We start from the raw sequence: 14,297 nt of genomic DNA, 5'->3' as shown, positions 1-14,297 counted from the left end.
TGATACAACACGATTTAAGGCCAAAATGTGTTTAATTTTAACTGTAAAATAGTAGTAAAATTAAATATAAATGGAAATAAATTACATATGTTTACGGATCCATTCCATCAAAGTTACGTATGAAAACTACACGAATTCATTTCGAAAAATTAAAAAGTTAGCTTGTTTTGAATATTAGGAACAACATGTCATGTTATAAGTCTCACATCTTTATAATGACGGAAAACGTCATCTGGTGCACATTTTTCAAACTGAACACTTCGTCATAAAGTATCAAATGCATTTAAGATATTTTCTGGGAAGATTTTTTTTAATTCCTTTTCATTAGTGTTTTAATCATCTTCATCATCACCAATTGTTCATTATTTATTAATTATCTTGATTTTTCAACTAGAACCATATATTAATAAGTTTTTCACCTTGTTCATCACCGTGATTCAAACGACTATTGTTAGTTGTCTTGGTGATAAAGCCAGCTTTTTTGAAGCAACTACGCGCAGTTTTTTCAGTGACATCATAATTTCATATTTCTGTAAGTTCACATGCACAGTCACGTAAACGTATTACACGTAAAGGTTGATTCTTTCAGTTTACATTAGAGTCTTGTTCAAAATTCTTTTGCAATAATGGATCTTTATATTTTTATCCCCCCCTTCATTTCTTAGTTGCTCACTTCAGTTTCAGGATGCACTGGTATTTGGAAGAAAGAAAAACACTTTTATACTGGTTTTAAATATTTTGCAAACACTGGAATTCTCTCTCACTAGAGAAATATTTTATTTCTGTAGAGCCATGTATTTACTATATTTGGATTGCAGCCGAAAACATTTCGGACGAAAAAGTCGCGGAGAAAACACCGCAAGGCGAAAATATCGTGGTACAAAGCATCATAAGAGAAAAGAAAGCAAACAGAAAACATCGCAGTTATAAAACTTCGTGGTACAGAATATCGTGGTCGAAAATAGAGCTGTTAAAAATCTTCGCAGTTTAAAAACATCATTTTCGAAAATATCGTGGTAAAAAGTAAAGTAAATCATCGCAAGACGATAATATCGCACACATGCGTTTACCAAATCCCATACTGATATATTGTGGTGATGGCGATAAGGAGCGCGCCTTGCGCCCTCCGATAAGTGTGGCAACCCTAGAGGAGAAGTTTCTTACGAGTAGCGAGCAGAGCGAAACAGGCAGGCTGTCGGGCAGTGTGCGCGAAGTTCCTAAATAAAGCTTAATTTTTATTGTGCACTATGTCTTGTTAATATTATATTAATGCAGTAAGAACATAATCTGTGATATGGAATTCGAGGATTGGTGGTAAAAACATAACAGGAAATCACTATAATGGTAACCCGGACTGTGTTAAATCGTATGAACAGTTCTCAAGCACTTTCGGTTTTGACTACAAGCCATCACTCAAGATCTCCAAACCAGAAGTAATGGATTACATCGGTTTTCATCCTCCGGATCACAGATGAGTACTAATTATAGATCATTTTATAATTCTGTTTTCTACTTATCATTTAATTTCATTTTCTTTAGTAAAATTTTTGCTTTTATTTTGGCTTAAAAACCTTGCACAATGTCTGATGTTCATGCCGTCCAAATTCCGGTTTATAACCGATCAGACCCATCTTTATGGTTTATTATGTGTGAAAGTACCTTTGCTCTTGCCACCCCCAAACCTATCACAGAATCCATTACTAAATATAATTATGTAGTTGCTCATCTTCCTCCAGATATTGCTTCAATAGTACGGGATTTACTTATGAAACCAGACCCTATTGATCCATATGCAAAGCTTAAAACTGAGTTAATAAATCGTTCAGGAGAATCTTCTCAGCAAGAAATTCGCTAATTATTATCTGGAGAAGAATTAGGTTCTCGAAAACCTTCCGATTTGCTTAGAAATATGAAACGTCGAGCAGAATCTTTAAATGTTCCTGATAACTTAATGTTAGAATTATTCCTTCAACGTTTGCCTTCGACTGTTCAGTCTATTTTGGCAGCGGTTTCCAATTTAACTGTAGATAAAGCTGCAGAAATTGCCGACAGAATTTTAGAAGTAAATCCAACCCCAGGGACTTGTGCCGTTTCTCGCACAGTCGATCAGTCTCTTGAGGATAAATTATTTAAACAAATAGAAAAATTAAACAAACGTATTGATCGCATTTCTCTTTCTCGTGGTCGCTCGCCAAATCGCGGAGATCGCAATAAGGAAAGAAGCAATTCCAAAAGGAGAGATTATTCTGTTTGCTGGTATCATAGACGTTTTGGGAAAAAGTGTAGAGATGACAAATGTACAAAACCTTGTTCATGGCAGGGAAACGAAACCAGCAAAGAATAGAGGCGACTTATTCTTTGCCTCAAGTTTCACGTCGCCTGTTCGTTCGTGACCGTAGAACAAACCTTTCATTCTTGGTCGATACCGGCTCTGACGTGTCCTTACTTCCAGCAAATAATTCTCAAAAACGGAATTCGTCCCAACAAACACTTTTCGCTGCTAATTCTTCTACTATTCATGTTTATGGTCAAAAAACACTTTTTTTGGATTTCAAATTAAGACGACAGTTTACATGGACTTTTCTTATAGCAAATGTTAGTACACCCATTCTTGGAGCAGATTTTCTCCATTTCTTTGAATTGGTGCCTGATCTCAGAAACAAATGTCTCAAAGATTTAAAAACGCATTTTAAAACCGTCGGTTGCGTGAAAAATGCAAGCATTTATTCAGTAAAAACTGTATTTAATGATACACCATATCACAAAATTTTAAAAGAATTTCCTTCAGTTACTAGATTACCAGATCCTAACCAACCTGTTAAACACAACACCGTTCATTATATCATAACTAAAGGTCCACCTGTGGTTGCAAAACCTCGTCGGTTAGCTCCAGATCGCTTAAAAATAGCAAAACAAGAATTTCAAACTATGATGCAATTGGGGCATTTGAGACCTTCGAGCAGCAATTATGCATCCCCACTTCACATGGTTCCAAAAAAGGGAAGTCTGGAATGGAGACCTGTAGGAGATTATCGAGCATTGAACGCTCAAACAATAAAAGACAAATACCCTATTCCATGTTTAGCCGATTTTACTGCTGCATTGCACGGTACTAAAATTTTTAGTCATGTCGACCTGATTAAGGCATACCATCAAATACCAATTAACCCAGCCGACATCCACAAAACCGCCATATGCACACCATTCGGTTTATTCGAAAGTATCCGTATGCAATTCGGCTTATGCAATGCATCTGCGACTTTTCAACGTTTTATAGATGAAGTCACGCGGGATTTAGAAGGCGTTTACGCTTTTGTCGATGACTTGCTCATAGCCTCTAAAGATTCTGAGGAACATTGCAGGCATTTGAAAGCTTTATTTTCCAAACTTCAGGAATATGGACTTTGCATAAATGTTTCAAAATGCACCTTTGGTCAAACATCTATTGATTTCTTAGGTTTTCACCTTAGTGAAAACGGAATTGAACCTCTTCCTGACAAAGTCAAATGTATTTTAGATTTTCCTCAACCTACCACTCTCACTCAGCTTCGCCGATTTTTAGGCATGTTTAACTTTTACAGATGTTTCATACCTAAAGCAGCACATATTCTTTCTTCTTTAATAAAATTGTTAGAAGGCTATATTAATAAAAAGAAATCTCGTTCTCGTGTTCAGGATTCATCCCCACAATTAAATTGGAACGAGAATGCTGAACAAGCCTTTATTGCTGCCAAAAATGCCATTGCTCAGGCTACCCTTTTGAGACACCCTATTCCCGGAGCCCAGCTAAGATCTGGGTAGATGCCTCAGACGTCGCAATCGGCGGCACACTTATGCAGTTGTCTCAACAAACATGGGAACCTATAGCATTTTTCTCTATGAAACTCAGTAAAAGTCAACAGAAATGGTCCGCGTACGATAGGGAATTATTTTCTATTTATTCTGCAATTAAGAAATTCCGACACATGTTAGAGGGCAGAAATTTTATAATTTATACGGATCAAAAACCGTTAATATACGCTTTTAAACAGAACCCTCATAAATGTTCACCTCGACAATTGCGCCATTTAGATTTTATTTCTCAGTACTCTACTGATATTAGGCATGTGCAAGGTTCAAAAAACGTCGTTGCTGACGCTCTTTCAAGAATCGAAATTGATTCCATAACAAAATCTCCATTTCTGGATTTTAAAAAATTTTCGGAAGCTCAACGGCATGATCCGGAGGTACAAGACCTTCTCAAAAACAACACATCATCTTTGAAACTGGAATTTAAACCGTGCCAATATTCTGATGGTAATATTCTTTGTGACATATCAACAGACATTCCTCGTCCATTTGTTCCGAATTCCTTTCGCAGACTCATCTTTAATCATCTGCATAATCTGTCACATCCAGGAATTGCAGCTACTACGAAGCTTATTTGTTCTCGTTATGTATGGCCCGATATGAAACGTCATATCAAAAATTGGGTGAAATCCTGTGAATCTTGCCAAAAATCGAAAATTACTAGGCATACTAAAGCATCACTGGGCACATTCTCTCTTCCTGATGCACGTTTTTCAGAAATCCATATGGATATCGTCGGAACGTTACCTCCATCAGAAGGCAACGTGTACCTTTTGACTCTAATAGATAGATTCTCCAAATGGCCTGAAGCCATTCCCATCCCGGATATGAAAACGGAAACCATTTGCAGAGCCATCTTCAACTGTTGGATATCTCGTTTTGGCTGCCCATCGATCATAACAACAGACCAAGGTTCTCAAATGAGATCCGCACTTTTTGCAGAATTCACGCGCATGTTGGGTACGAACAGAATCACAACAACAGCCTATCATCCAATGTCCAACGGCATTGTTGAACGATTTCATCGACATTTAAAATCTTCTCTCAAGGCTCACGAGACCAATAACTGGACTGAAACACTACCAGTTGTTATGCTTGGTATTCGGACAGCCGTAAAGGAAGATCTACAGTCATCTTGTGCTGAACTGGTGTACGGCACAACTCTCAAGCAGCCTAGTGATATGATAACGTCATCTAAGATATCTCCGTATGACACACAATTTATCACGAATCTTAGGCATAGAATGCAACAATTGAATCCAATAGCAACATCTGCACATTGCCAAGAAAAATGTTACGTAAGTGCTACCTTAAAGTCGTGTACGCATGTATACTTACGTGTCGATCGAGTAAAGCCACCTCTGTGCCAACCATATACAGGTCCGCATAAAGTCCTTTCTAGAACGGACAAAACTTTCACAATTGATGTTAACGGTCTGAAATCTACTGTGTCTATAGACCGTGTGAAACCAGCCTATTTGCTTTCGGACTCTAATTTGCCTGAACTGAAAACAAATAAAGACTTAAAGACAGTTCAGCAGAATAAATCTGCAAACGAACTCTCTAAGACACAAACTGTCACCAGATCGGGAAGACATGTTCACTTCCCTAAGAAACTTGCTTCTTACATAACAATTTAAAACACTTTTTTAAAATTCATATCTTAACATATTTTTTGTTATTTCATTTTTATTATATGTGTCAATACCTTGTTATATATTGAATTGCATTTTGATCTTTTCTAATTTTATATTCTAATTTTGTAATCATAAAAAAAAAATACCCGACAGCACGGATACTCTGAGATAATTTCATAACCTATGTCGTTCCTTTGAATAGCCATTAAAGGAACTGGGGGGAAACTCTGTGGTGATGGCGATAAGGAGCGCGCCTTGCGCCCTCCGATAAGTGTGGCAACCCTAGAGGAGAAGTTTCTTACGAGTAGCGAGCAGAGCGAAACAGGCAGGCTGTCGGGCAGTGTGCGCGAAGTTCCTAAATAAAGCTTAATTTTTATTGTGCACTATGTCTTGTTAATATTATATTAATGCAGTAAGAACATAATCTGTGATATGGAATTCGAGGATTGGTGGTAAAAACATAACAGGAAATCACCATAATATAACGTAACTGACTTTCCTCTTAACTAACAAATCGATATCCAAGAAATTGATTATATATGAAAATGTTAACGACACTTTAAGAATAATCGGAAACAAAACAAAATATAATTTTCACTAAAACATTATCAGATAAACATATGTGAAAGAAAATAATCTGATAATTAACTAAGCAATTTTTATAGAGGTAAGCTTACGCAGTTACTTATCTTCCTTTTTATAAGCATTTTTAGACTGTATTTTTCTTAAAACTTTATAAAAAAAGGTTAATTTATTAATGAAATTGTTAATTAATTATGTAAATTTTAAATTCTGTTAAGTTCTTTAAGTTGCATTAATTTTCTACTCATTTTCAATTTTCAAATCCTTAAGTTTCTTTCTTATTTTTTCAGCAAAAATTTATTAGTTCATTCAAAAATATGAAATATAGAAGTAAAAAGAATCCCTCTTTTTTTCTTGCTCTCCCAAATGATTATGCGAAAATGCATTTGCAACTTTTAAAACCTGAAAGAGCATATGTGCAATGTTATCGTCAAGCGATGATTTGTAGGGATTTTATTTTTTACCACGATATTTTCGACGACGATTTTAAACTGCGAAGTTTTTAGAACGGCCTAGGAACATCTCTCGGCCTAGGAACATCTCTCGGCCTAGGAACATCTCTCGGCCTAGGAACGGCTTTCTTTTCTCCCACGATGTTTTGTACCCCGACATTTTCGCCCTGCGTTGTTTTCTCCGCGAAGTTTTTGTCGGCGATGTCTTTTCCGTGATGTTTTCAACAGGCACCATTATCTGAATATTTTTAGCCCCTCTTCAAAAATGTGTGAGGTCATACAGGAGTTTTTGTTGAAATCGTAATCTACTTCCAGTGATTTAATACCTCTAAAACATCTTTGATTTTTACTTTTTCCTATAAGCAAAGGATTCAGTTTTTAATTTTTTTCCCATATTGGCACATAACAGTGCAGTAACTCCTAACTTTGCTGTGCTTGCGTTCAAAACATTTCTCTTTTTTGAATGTTAATGTTCTCTGCAGTAAACATTGATAAAATAAAATAATTCAGTTTCACTGGCGTTGACGACATGTTTTGGTTTGTACATTTCCATGATTTCAGTTTTCGATACTTTCCTTTCATCACGTACCATTTTGCAACTACTGCATGTATTTTTTGAATTTCTTTAGACACCCATCGTTTGCATGAAAATTCCCTTTATCCAAAAAGTTGGCAAACTCCGTAGCTTTTCCCAGTATCAATGCACTTGATAGCAACACATTTTCTTTTCTTTCATTGTGCACAGCCATTTTAATGTTGCTTCATCAACATCTTCGAAAATGCATTTTTCTTATATTTGGCTTTTGAATCGATGGAATCAAATTTTGACGAAATTCTATCCCGATTTTTGAAGATTGTAGATAAACTGTTTTGTTTTAAGGCTATGTTTTTCTTCTTTACACCATTATTTCCTTTGTTGAGAATCAGCAATCTTTCTTCAAATTTTAAGACACTAATTTCGACATTTTTATCATTCAGTACACAACTAATGTTAAAAAGGATCTGCAGTGTAAAACCACGAAAAGCAAAAATAAAAACAGCGTGCAGCTACTGCTTAACATTAAAATGCTTGAAAAACAGGATTGACTTGGAAATTTTTAACATTAGGTTGGATAAATGTATTCTCATTCGAGAATTTCTCTGCCCCCACTTCATCTGTCTTGTAAAATGGAATGCGACGACCGATAATCAGCAACCTGTTTTTCTTTAGGATTTTTAAATAATTTTACAGTAGAAAGATAAATATTGAAAAATCACCCATTCAAAAACTTTGTTTAATAGAGAGTGTACTTAGCTATTGGGAGTTTCTTAATACAAGGAAATTCGTGCCTCGGGCAGCATTTCGCGAAAAACTTCTAAATAGAGGAATTCGTAATAGAGTGTTCGTTAATAGAGGTTTAATTGTAATATATCAAAAACAAAAGCTTATATATACAGGATGGTGTGCAGGAGTGGGTGATTTTGAAAATGCGGTAATGCAGAGCAATATTATAATATTTTCACATAATTTTAGATGTAAGAAGGTACCCATTTACATAATACCATTTATATATAAGAAGGTATCATTTACATAAAACTAATCACTTTTTGAATACAACATCCTCTAAATAGCGTACCTTTCTGAGATAGCATTCTTGCATTTGTGAATGGACGTTTCTCATTAACTTTCTGTAGTAATGGACCGAATCTCTGTACATATTACAGCTTTGAGCTCATCTAGTGTCTGAGAACACTAAATGACCAGTAGCAAACACACATTCCTTTAAATGGCCTCATAAAAAATCACATGTTATCAGACCTTGCACGTTGATATACCTTCCAAACAGTTCTCACAAAGCGGTGATCGATATCCTTGCAAAGTGAGCTGTAGATCCGTCTTCCTGAAAGGAAGCTATGTTGATTCCACGGCAACATTGTTTTCCTGATTTGAAGCAATGAAGTTGAACCCGGTTTGAAGCAGCGGTATCAATATTGACACCATTGCTTCAAATCTTTTCACTCATTTCTTCATAGCGTAGACACGGCAGAACCGTATCAGGGCAGCACAATTGAAAATGACTGCATGCAGATCACAACTATCATTGTTTTGTAATATGCTTTCAGCGCGAAAGCGTGCTGCTCTCCTGATCACTTCTCCACAGCAAATGGCATTGTATTTGGTACATTATCGCAGTCTCAAAATGTTGCTATATTTAGCAATGACCGAGTACTATGCTCTTCAAAATCTCCCACTCCTGCATGCCACCATGTAAATATATATGTTTTGTCAGAAACGTTCCGGGACAAAAGTCATAAAAAATAGAAAATTGTATTTACCAAGTAATGACCCTAGCTGCTATCAAAGTAGTCCCCTTGGTTATCTATATATAACTGCCAATGTTTCTGGAGGTCTTGGGAAAAATTGTATTAGATATAACTTTTTGAGAGCTGTCGGTGCTACAATTTATAAGTTTAATTGCAGAAAAATTAAATTCTCGTCTTTTATCAAATAGTCTAATTTCTTGAAGATTATATATGCTAAGTCTAATTTCTTGAAGATTATATATGCTAAGATCCAGATAATCAATAATTAATTGATTTTTATTGGTCCTGTTAAGTTTTAGACAGTCGAAGCAGGTGCTGCTCATTTTAATAAGATTATTATTATTGGATGTAATAATATCATCAATATATTTATTAAGTGTGTTTAAATTTTTTGAAATCATTATCTGAAAGGTTTTTAAGAAATTTATATTCTTTAGAAAACAAACAGAGGTTACATAATTGAATTGCATAAGAACTTCCCATTGGAATAAATACCATTTGTTTGTAGGTAAATAATATTTGGATGCTTGATAAAGTTATTGAAAAATGTGAAATAGAGATTTTTCCATTTTTACTTATAAAGTAACAGACTTATAAAGGGCCTCCATATCTCAAATAGCGTAGGGCCTTATCAAGTCTAAATCTGGCTCTGATTATATTGTAAATCCAAAATCCCCATTTTTGCAAATCCAAAATAGCAAGCATTTCAAGGAAAAAATTTGGTAACTCGTGAAGACTTTCATAGATTTCTTTAAGTGGGAGAGAAGTGCATAGATTTTCAAAGTCATAGCAGTTAATATTGCAAACTTTTAGATTTTTAATATTTTTCAATTATTTGCAAACTGTTGTAAATAATCCAACAGTAGTTTTTACCAGCATTAGGTTTATAAAAACTACATTACATAATGATTTAAGAAGGTTTGTAAAAATATAATAAAAATTCTTCTTGTAGTTCCTTGCATTACTTGCTATAAATCTAAATTTGACAGGGTTTTTGTGAAATTTTGGAATAGCATTTAAATTGGCAAATCTATTGTTTGCATTAAAAAAGAGAAATTTTCCTTTTTTGTGAAAAGCAAAAATTTTGTTGATTATAGTCCTCTTTATTTTTAGAAATTTGATATATTGTTGAATTATGCAGTTCTTTTTCAATTCAAGAACTGTAGTACTTTTTTCATAAAATGCTAAAATTGGTACTTGCTTTATCAATTCTGGTAACAGTAAATTGTTTTTCCAATTGCAAAAACTTCTGAAGTATATCCTTGCAGTTTTTAATTCCTTTAAATCCTTTCATACTTTCAATCTTCGTTGTACTAACATTTCATTTCTGTTATTTATTGTTATTAATTTTTTTTCATGCCTCTGCAAATTTGGTTCTATTTTTTATTTCTTTTTGCCTGTCTCTCTCTCTATATATATATTAAAAAATTTTCATCAAATTACACAGACCATTTTGTTCTATGACCATTTCATTTGAAAAAGATCAATCTGCGATGTGAGCTTGTGGCAGCAATCATCATTGGCCTATTCTTTTTTGAGAAGATAGGTCCTGCAGATACTGTTCCTAGTACTATCAATGGCAAATGGTATGAATGTCTTTTGCGCAACCAGAACAATTAAGAACTGATTTTTTTTTTGATAAAATTTTGACCTATATTTTTCTTTCACTAGACAAATTCCCACTGCTTTAAGTATATTCAGATCAAATTTCAGGCTATTCTGACTAGTGGTTCTTTTATAGCAGCCTTTTAATTATAATCACTCTGCATTCATGTATAAATCTAGAATTCTAGAATGAAATTTAGCATAAAAATTAAATAAAAAGCTGAATTTTGAATGAAACAATATGATATCAAACTGATATCAACAGGTTTTTATAATGTATAATGAAAACAAGAAGTAAATCATCTTACTTCAACCAAGGATAAATTAACTGGACCAAAAATATAATGATGTTCTTCTGTTATATCATCAGAAGTGAGACTTCTGCTTTCATTTTTAGAATAAGTAAAAGTACCATCCACTATTTCTAATTTAATATTATCACCTAAAAAGAAAATATTTTCATAAAAAATTGGCATTTTAGAGTACTTCCTTACTTAAACTAATATATAAACAACTTACCAGTAATTTCAGAATAGTATTTAGATAAATCCAAATTAGATAGTCCTAAAAATGTGTTAACTCTTTTCACCGATATCCAAGCTTCCATAAGACCATTTAGAACCCAAGGAAAGGCATTCAGAGGTGTAATTAGTATATTAAATAGAGCTATACTGGTAAAAACCTAAAATGTGAAGAATAATATTAAATTAATATAATATTTTCATGCTCTTACAATATAATCAGAGCCAGATTTAGACTTGATAAGGCCCTACGCTATTTGAGATATGGAGGCCTTTTATAAGTCTGTTACACTATATTTTAATTTTTTTTGGGGGGGGGGCTAAGCTATATCTTGTGTAGCTTATACGTAAATCCTGCACTGAATATAATCCTCAAACTAATTATATTACAATTTTCTCTCATAAATGTACAGTAATGTATATTTCAGAAATATTTCATAAATACTGAAAATGATTTATTTTTTATACTCTAAAAGTAAAGTAAAAAAATTATGATATTTCAGAGACTGTAATGAAGTAGCAAAATTTTCATAAATTACAAGGGGAAAAAAGGGGAAGAGACTTTTATATCAGAAATATTTTGATGATCTGGGCTACTTACTAAGGCTAAGTGATCTGGGCTAAGTGATACATAAATCTACAATACTACTGATGTATCAATTACTAAACACTATTCATTTATCAAATAATGATTCTGTGTACCAAATATAGATAAAACACAGAAAAATAAATTTACTTGTGAATTTCACACTCAAAAATTTGTTTTAAAAGTTTAGCTAATACTTTTATCTTAATTTATATTATTTTAATAATATTATATTCTTATATTTTATCTTAACTTAAAAAAACGCAAATTAATTTTTTTACAGATTGTAGGAATATTTTTAAGAATGTTATTTAAGGAAAAATAATAACTGATTAAATTTTAAAGTAGAAATTTGATTTATTTCCATTACCATATTGTTCGCATTTTGTCTACAGATACTTTAAACAAGCAAATTTTTATATTACACTTTTCCACTTAAATACATCTAGCTTTTGCTATTACACGGCTAAATATTATTTATTAAAATGGTAAGAGTAGAGTGAAACTAAATAGTTGTCGACGTTACAGAAAATCTAAAATAATTTGCGGAATGAAAGGGTAGGCAGCCCAAAATTTCATGAGTAAATAAACTTCGTCATTTTAAATATGTAAAGTGCAAAAAAATATTTTCCTTATTACAATACTTCCCAATACTGTCAAATTCTTGTCTATTATTTCACTTGGTTACACAGAATGCAAAATGAAATAGTTGTTGTGACACCACATGACTTCCTTGTACAGCCTATTAAATTATACGCATTTTTTGCTGCATTTCATTTAAACTTATTTCCTTGAATTCAATTAGAGATATATCTCTCATTCAATCAATTCAGTTCTCACTTCGCAGCAAGGCAAAAATAAATAAAAAACCAAAACATTTTCATTAAAAATTGTAAAATACAAAAAAACTTAAGACACCAAATACATTTAAAATCAGTTACAAAAACAATTTTTATAACTAAAATTAGAACTTGTGTGCAAAAACAAGCAATTCGGCTAACAGACAGGAAGACAAAATTTTTGATGCACAAAATTGTAAGTTAACATTCGGTCCCATCAAAATGACTCTGAAGTTGGTGCAGACTTCCTTCACTACCAGGAGTTCTAAAATGTAAAGAAATGGCACGCTCGTTAGCACCACTTTTAAACTGTCGATAATCCTACAACTCCTTCGTTCAGATTAACTAAAGCCATAAAAACCTTAACATAAAAGCAACCTAATTCAATCACTTTTAGAGCGAGAAATGCACAATTTACAAACATATAAGAATAAAAACACGGAGCTGGTTTAAAAGCTGAGTTTGTAAGGATCTTAAGTTTTACTAACGTTTTACTAACGTTTATTTTATTTTAAATCTTTACTATCACTTCTTATTTTCTACTTCCGGCCAGAATTATAAGCGTTAATGTTTTTATGCAAAGTTTGTCTGGCGAACGCCAAGTATTTAAGTTGTGGCTTTTTGCCAAGCGAGAGAGAGGAAGCAGTGAGTCGAAGCAGGCCGCGTACCTTAGAAGTTTTACTCAGTTGCTGGTTGCCTTCCAGGCCAGAGGTTTTAATCCTCTTGATAATTTTTAAACGTATTGTAGTGTTCACAGTTCTCTGTACTACATACGGCTTCCTGTTAATATAAGGCCAATCTTCCACGTTTATTATTTTAAAGTTAAATTAGAGTTTAGTACTATTTTTATATTTTTACGTTAGACCCCAAGTAGCGGGTCTGTGTATTCCGAAGTACGGAAGTTATTGTAAATAGAGAAAAATAAAGGGTTTTGTATACCCTTCTTGTGTATCCTGTCTACTTCCCACAGTTTTGAACATAGCTTTAGTAAGCTCTCTGTTCCGAGTCAGGTCCTTGCATGTTCCCGAAGAAGGTAAGACGGAACATTGAACCTGATAAGTTTACCTCTCTCTTTCTCTCTCTCTATATAGATATATGGCATATTATATATATATTAATAAAGACATAAAGTAACAAATTTAGAACCAAATTTTCACAAAGACCAAAAACTGAAATTCATAAGTAATAAATTTCAAATAATCCTATAAATGAAAAAAAAATACTTTAATACATAACTCTACAATTGAAAATGAATTGCAAAATTCGTCTACCTATAGTATCTGCAAAAATAAAGATTGTTATTAACAAAATTTCTGCTTTTCACAAAAAAAAAAAAAAAAAAAAAAGGAGAATTTCTCTTTTTACTACAAATAATAGTATGTTTTAGAGGGTTTAAAAGTTTTTATTTAAAAAAAATATTTTTTTTCTCTTAATTACTGTTCTTTTATTAAAACAAGGGCCTCTTATATTCAAAGTCGTCAACTTTTTACTTTTCTAACAATAGTTCCTTTACTTCTATTTTATGCTTTCTTCTGTATTTTTCTGTAATTTTTAAATAAAAAAAAAATTTTAAATTTAAAATTATAGGATTTTTTACTCACTTCTACAAAACAATTATTAAAAACTTCTTGACCATTTTTGAACACCCTTATTGAGTCTACTAATTTTAAGCACTAATTAATTCTAAAGTTTAATTAAAGTTTTAAACTGAACCGCATTCTTTATTCCCTATTTGTTTAAAAAAAAAGGCCAGGATTTATTTAAATTTCATTTTAATCAGTAAAGTAATATTTTTCTTTTTCAAAATATCTATTTTAAGTTAAAATTTTAATACAGTACAAAGTCCGTAATCCGGACGTCCATTATCCGGAATGATCTATAATCCGGAACTCAAAGCCACAAACTTTTGTTATATGCTTTAC

General features: G+C 32.8%; 1 protein-coding gene across 5 annotated transcripts in view; it reads right to left on the bottom strand.

The window, feature by feature from the left end:
- Nucleotides 1-14,297, bottom strand: part of LOC118204729 (ATP-binding cassette sub-family C member 10) — a 142,321-nt gene that overhangs the window by 84,492 nt on the left and 43,532 nt on the right. For 4 of the 5 annotated variants that reach the window (XM_085825606.1, XM_085825602.1, XM_085825605.1 and 1 more), the window contains 2 exons: nucleotides 10,949-11,111; nucleotides 10,738-10,871 (listed from right to left, as the gene is read on the bottom strand). The exons of the other annotated variant lie outside the window; for it this stretch is intronic. In XM_085825606.1, the coding sequence (XP_085681732.1) occupies nucleotides 10,738-10,871; nucleotides 10,949-11,111 (297 nt within the window). The remainder of the gene's footprint in view (nucleotides 1-10,737; nucleotides 10,872-10,948; nucleotides 11,112-14,297) is intronic. 5 annotated transcript variants of the gene reach the window in all.

Source organism: Stegodyphus dumicola, chromosome 10 (genome assembly GCF_044657685.1).
Source record: "Stegodyphus dumicola isolate Sdum_Otavi_A_Nest chromosome 10, ASM4465768v1".
NCBI classification, from domain to species: Eukaryota; Metazoa; Arthropoda; class Arachnida; order Araneae; family Eresidae; genus Stegodyphus; species Stegodyphus dumicola.
This window is presented reverse-complemented; position numbering and strand designations above follow the sequence as displayed.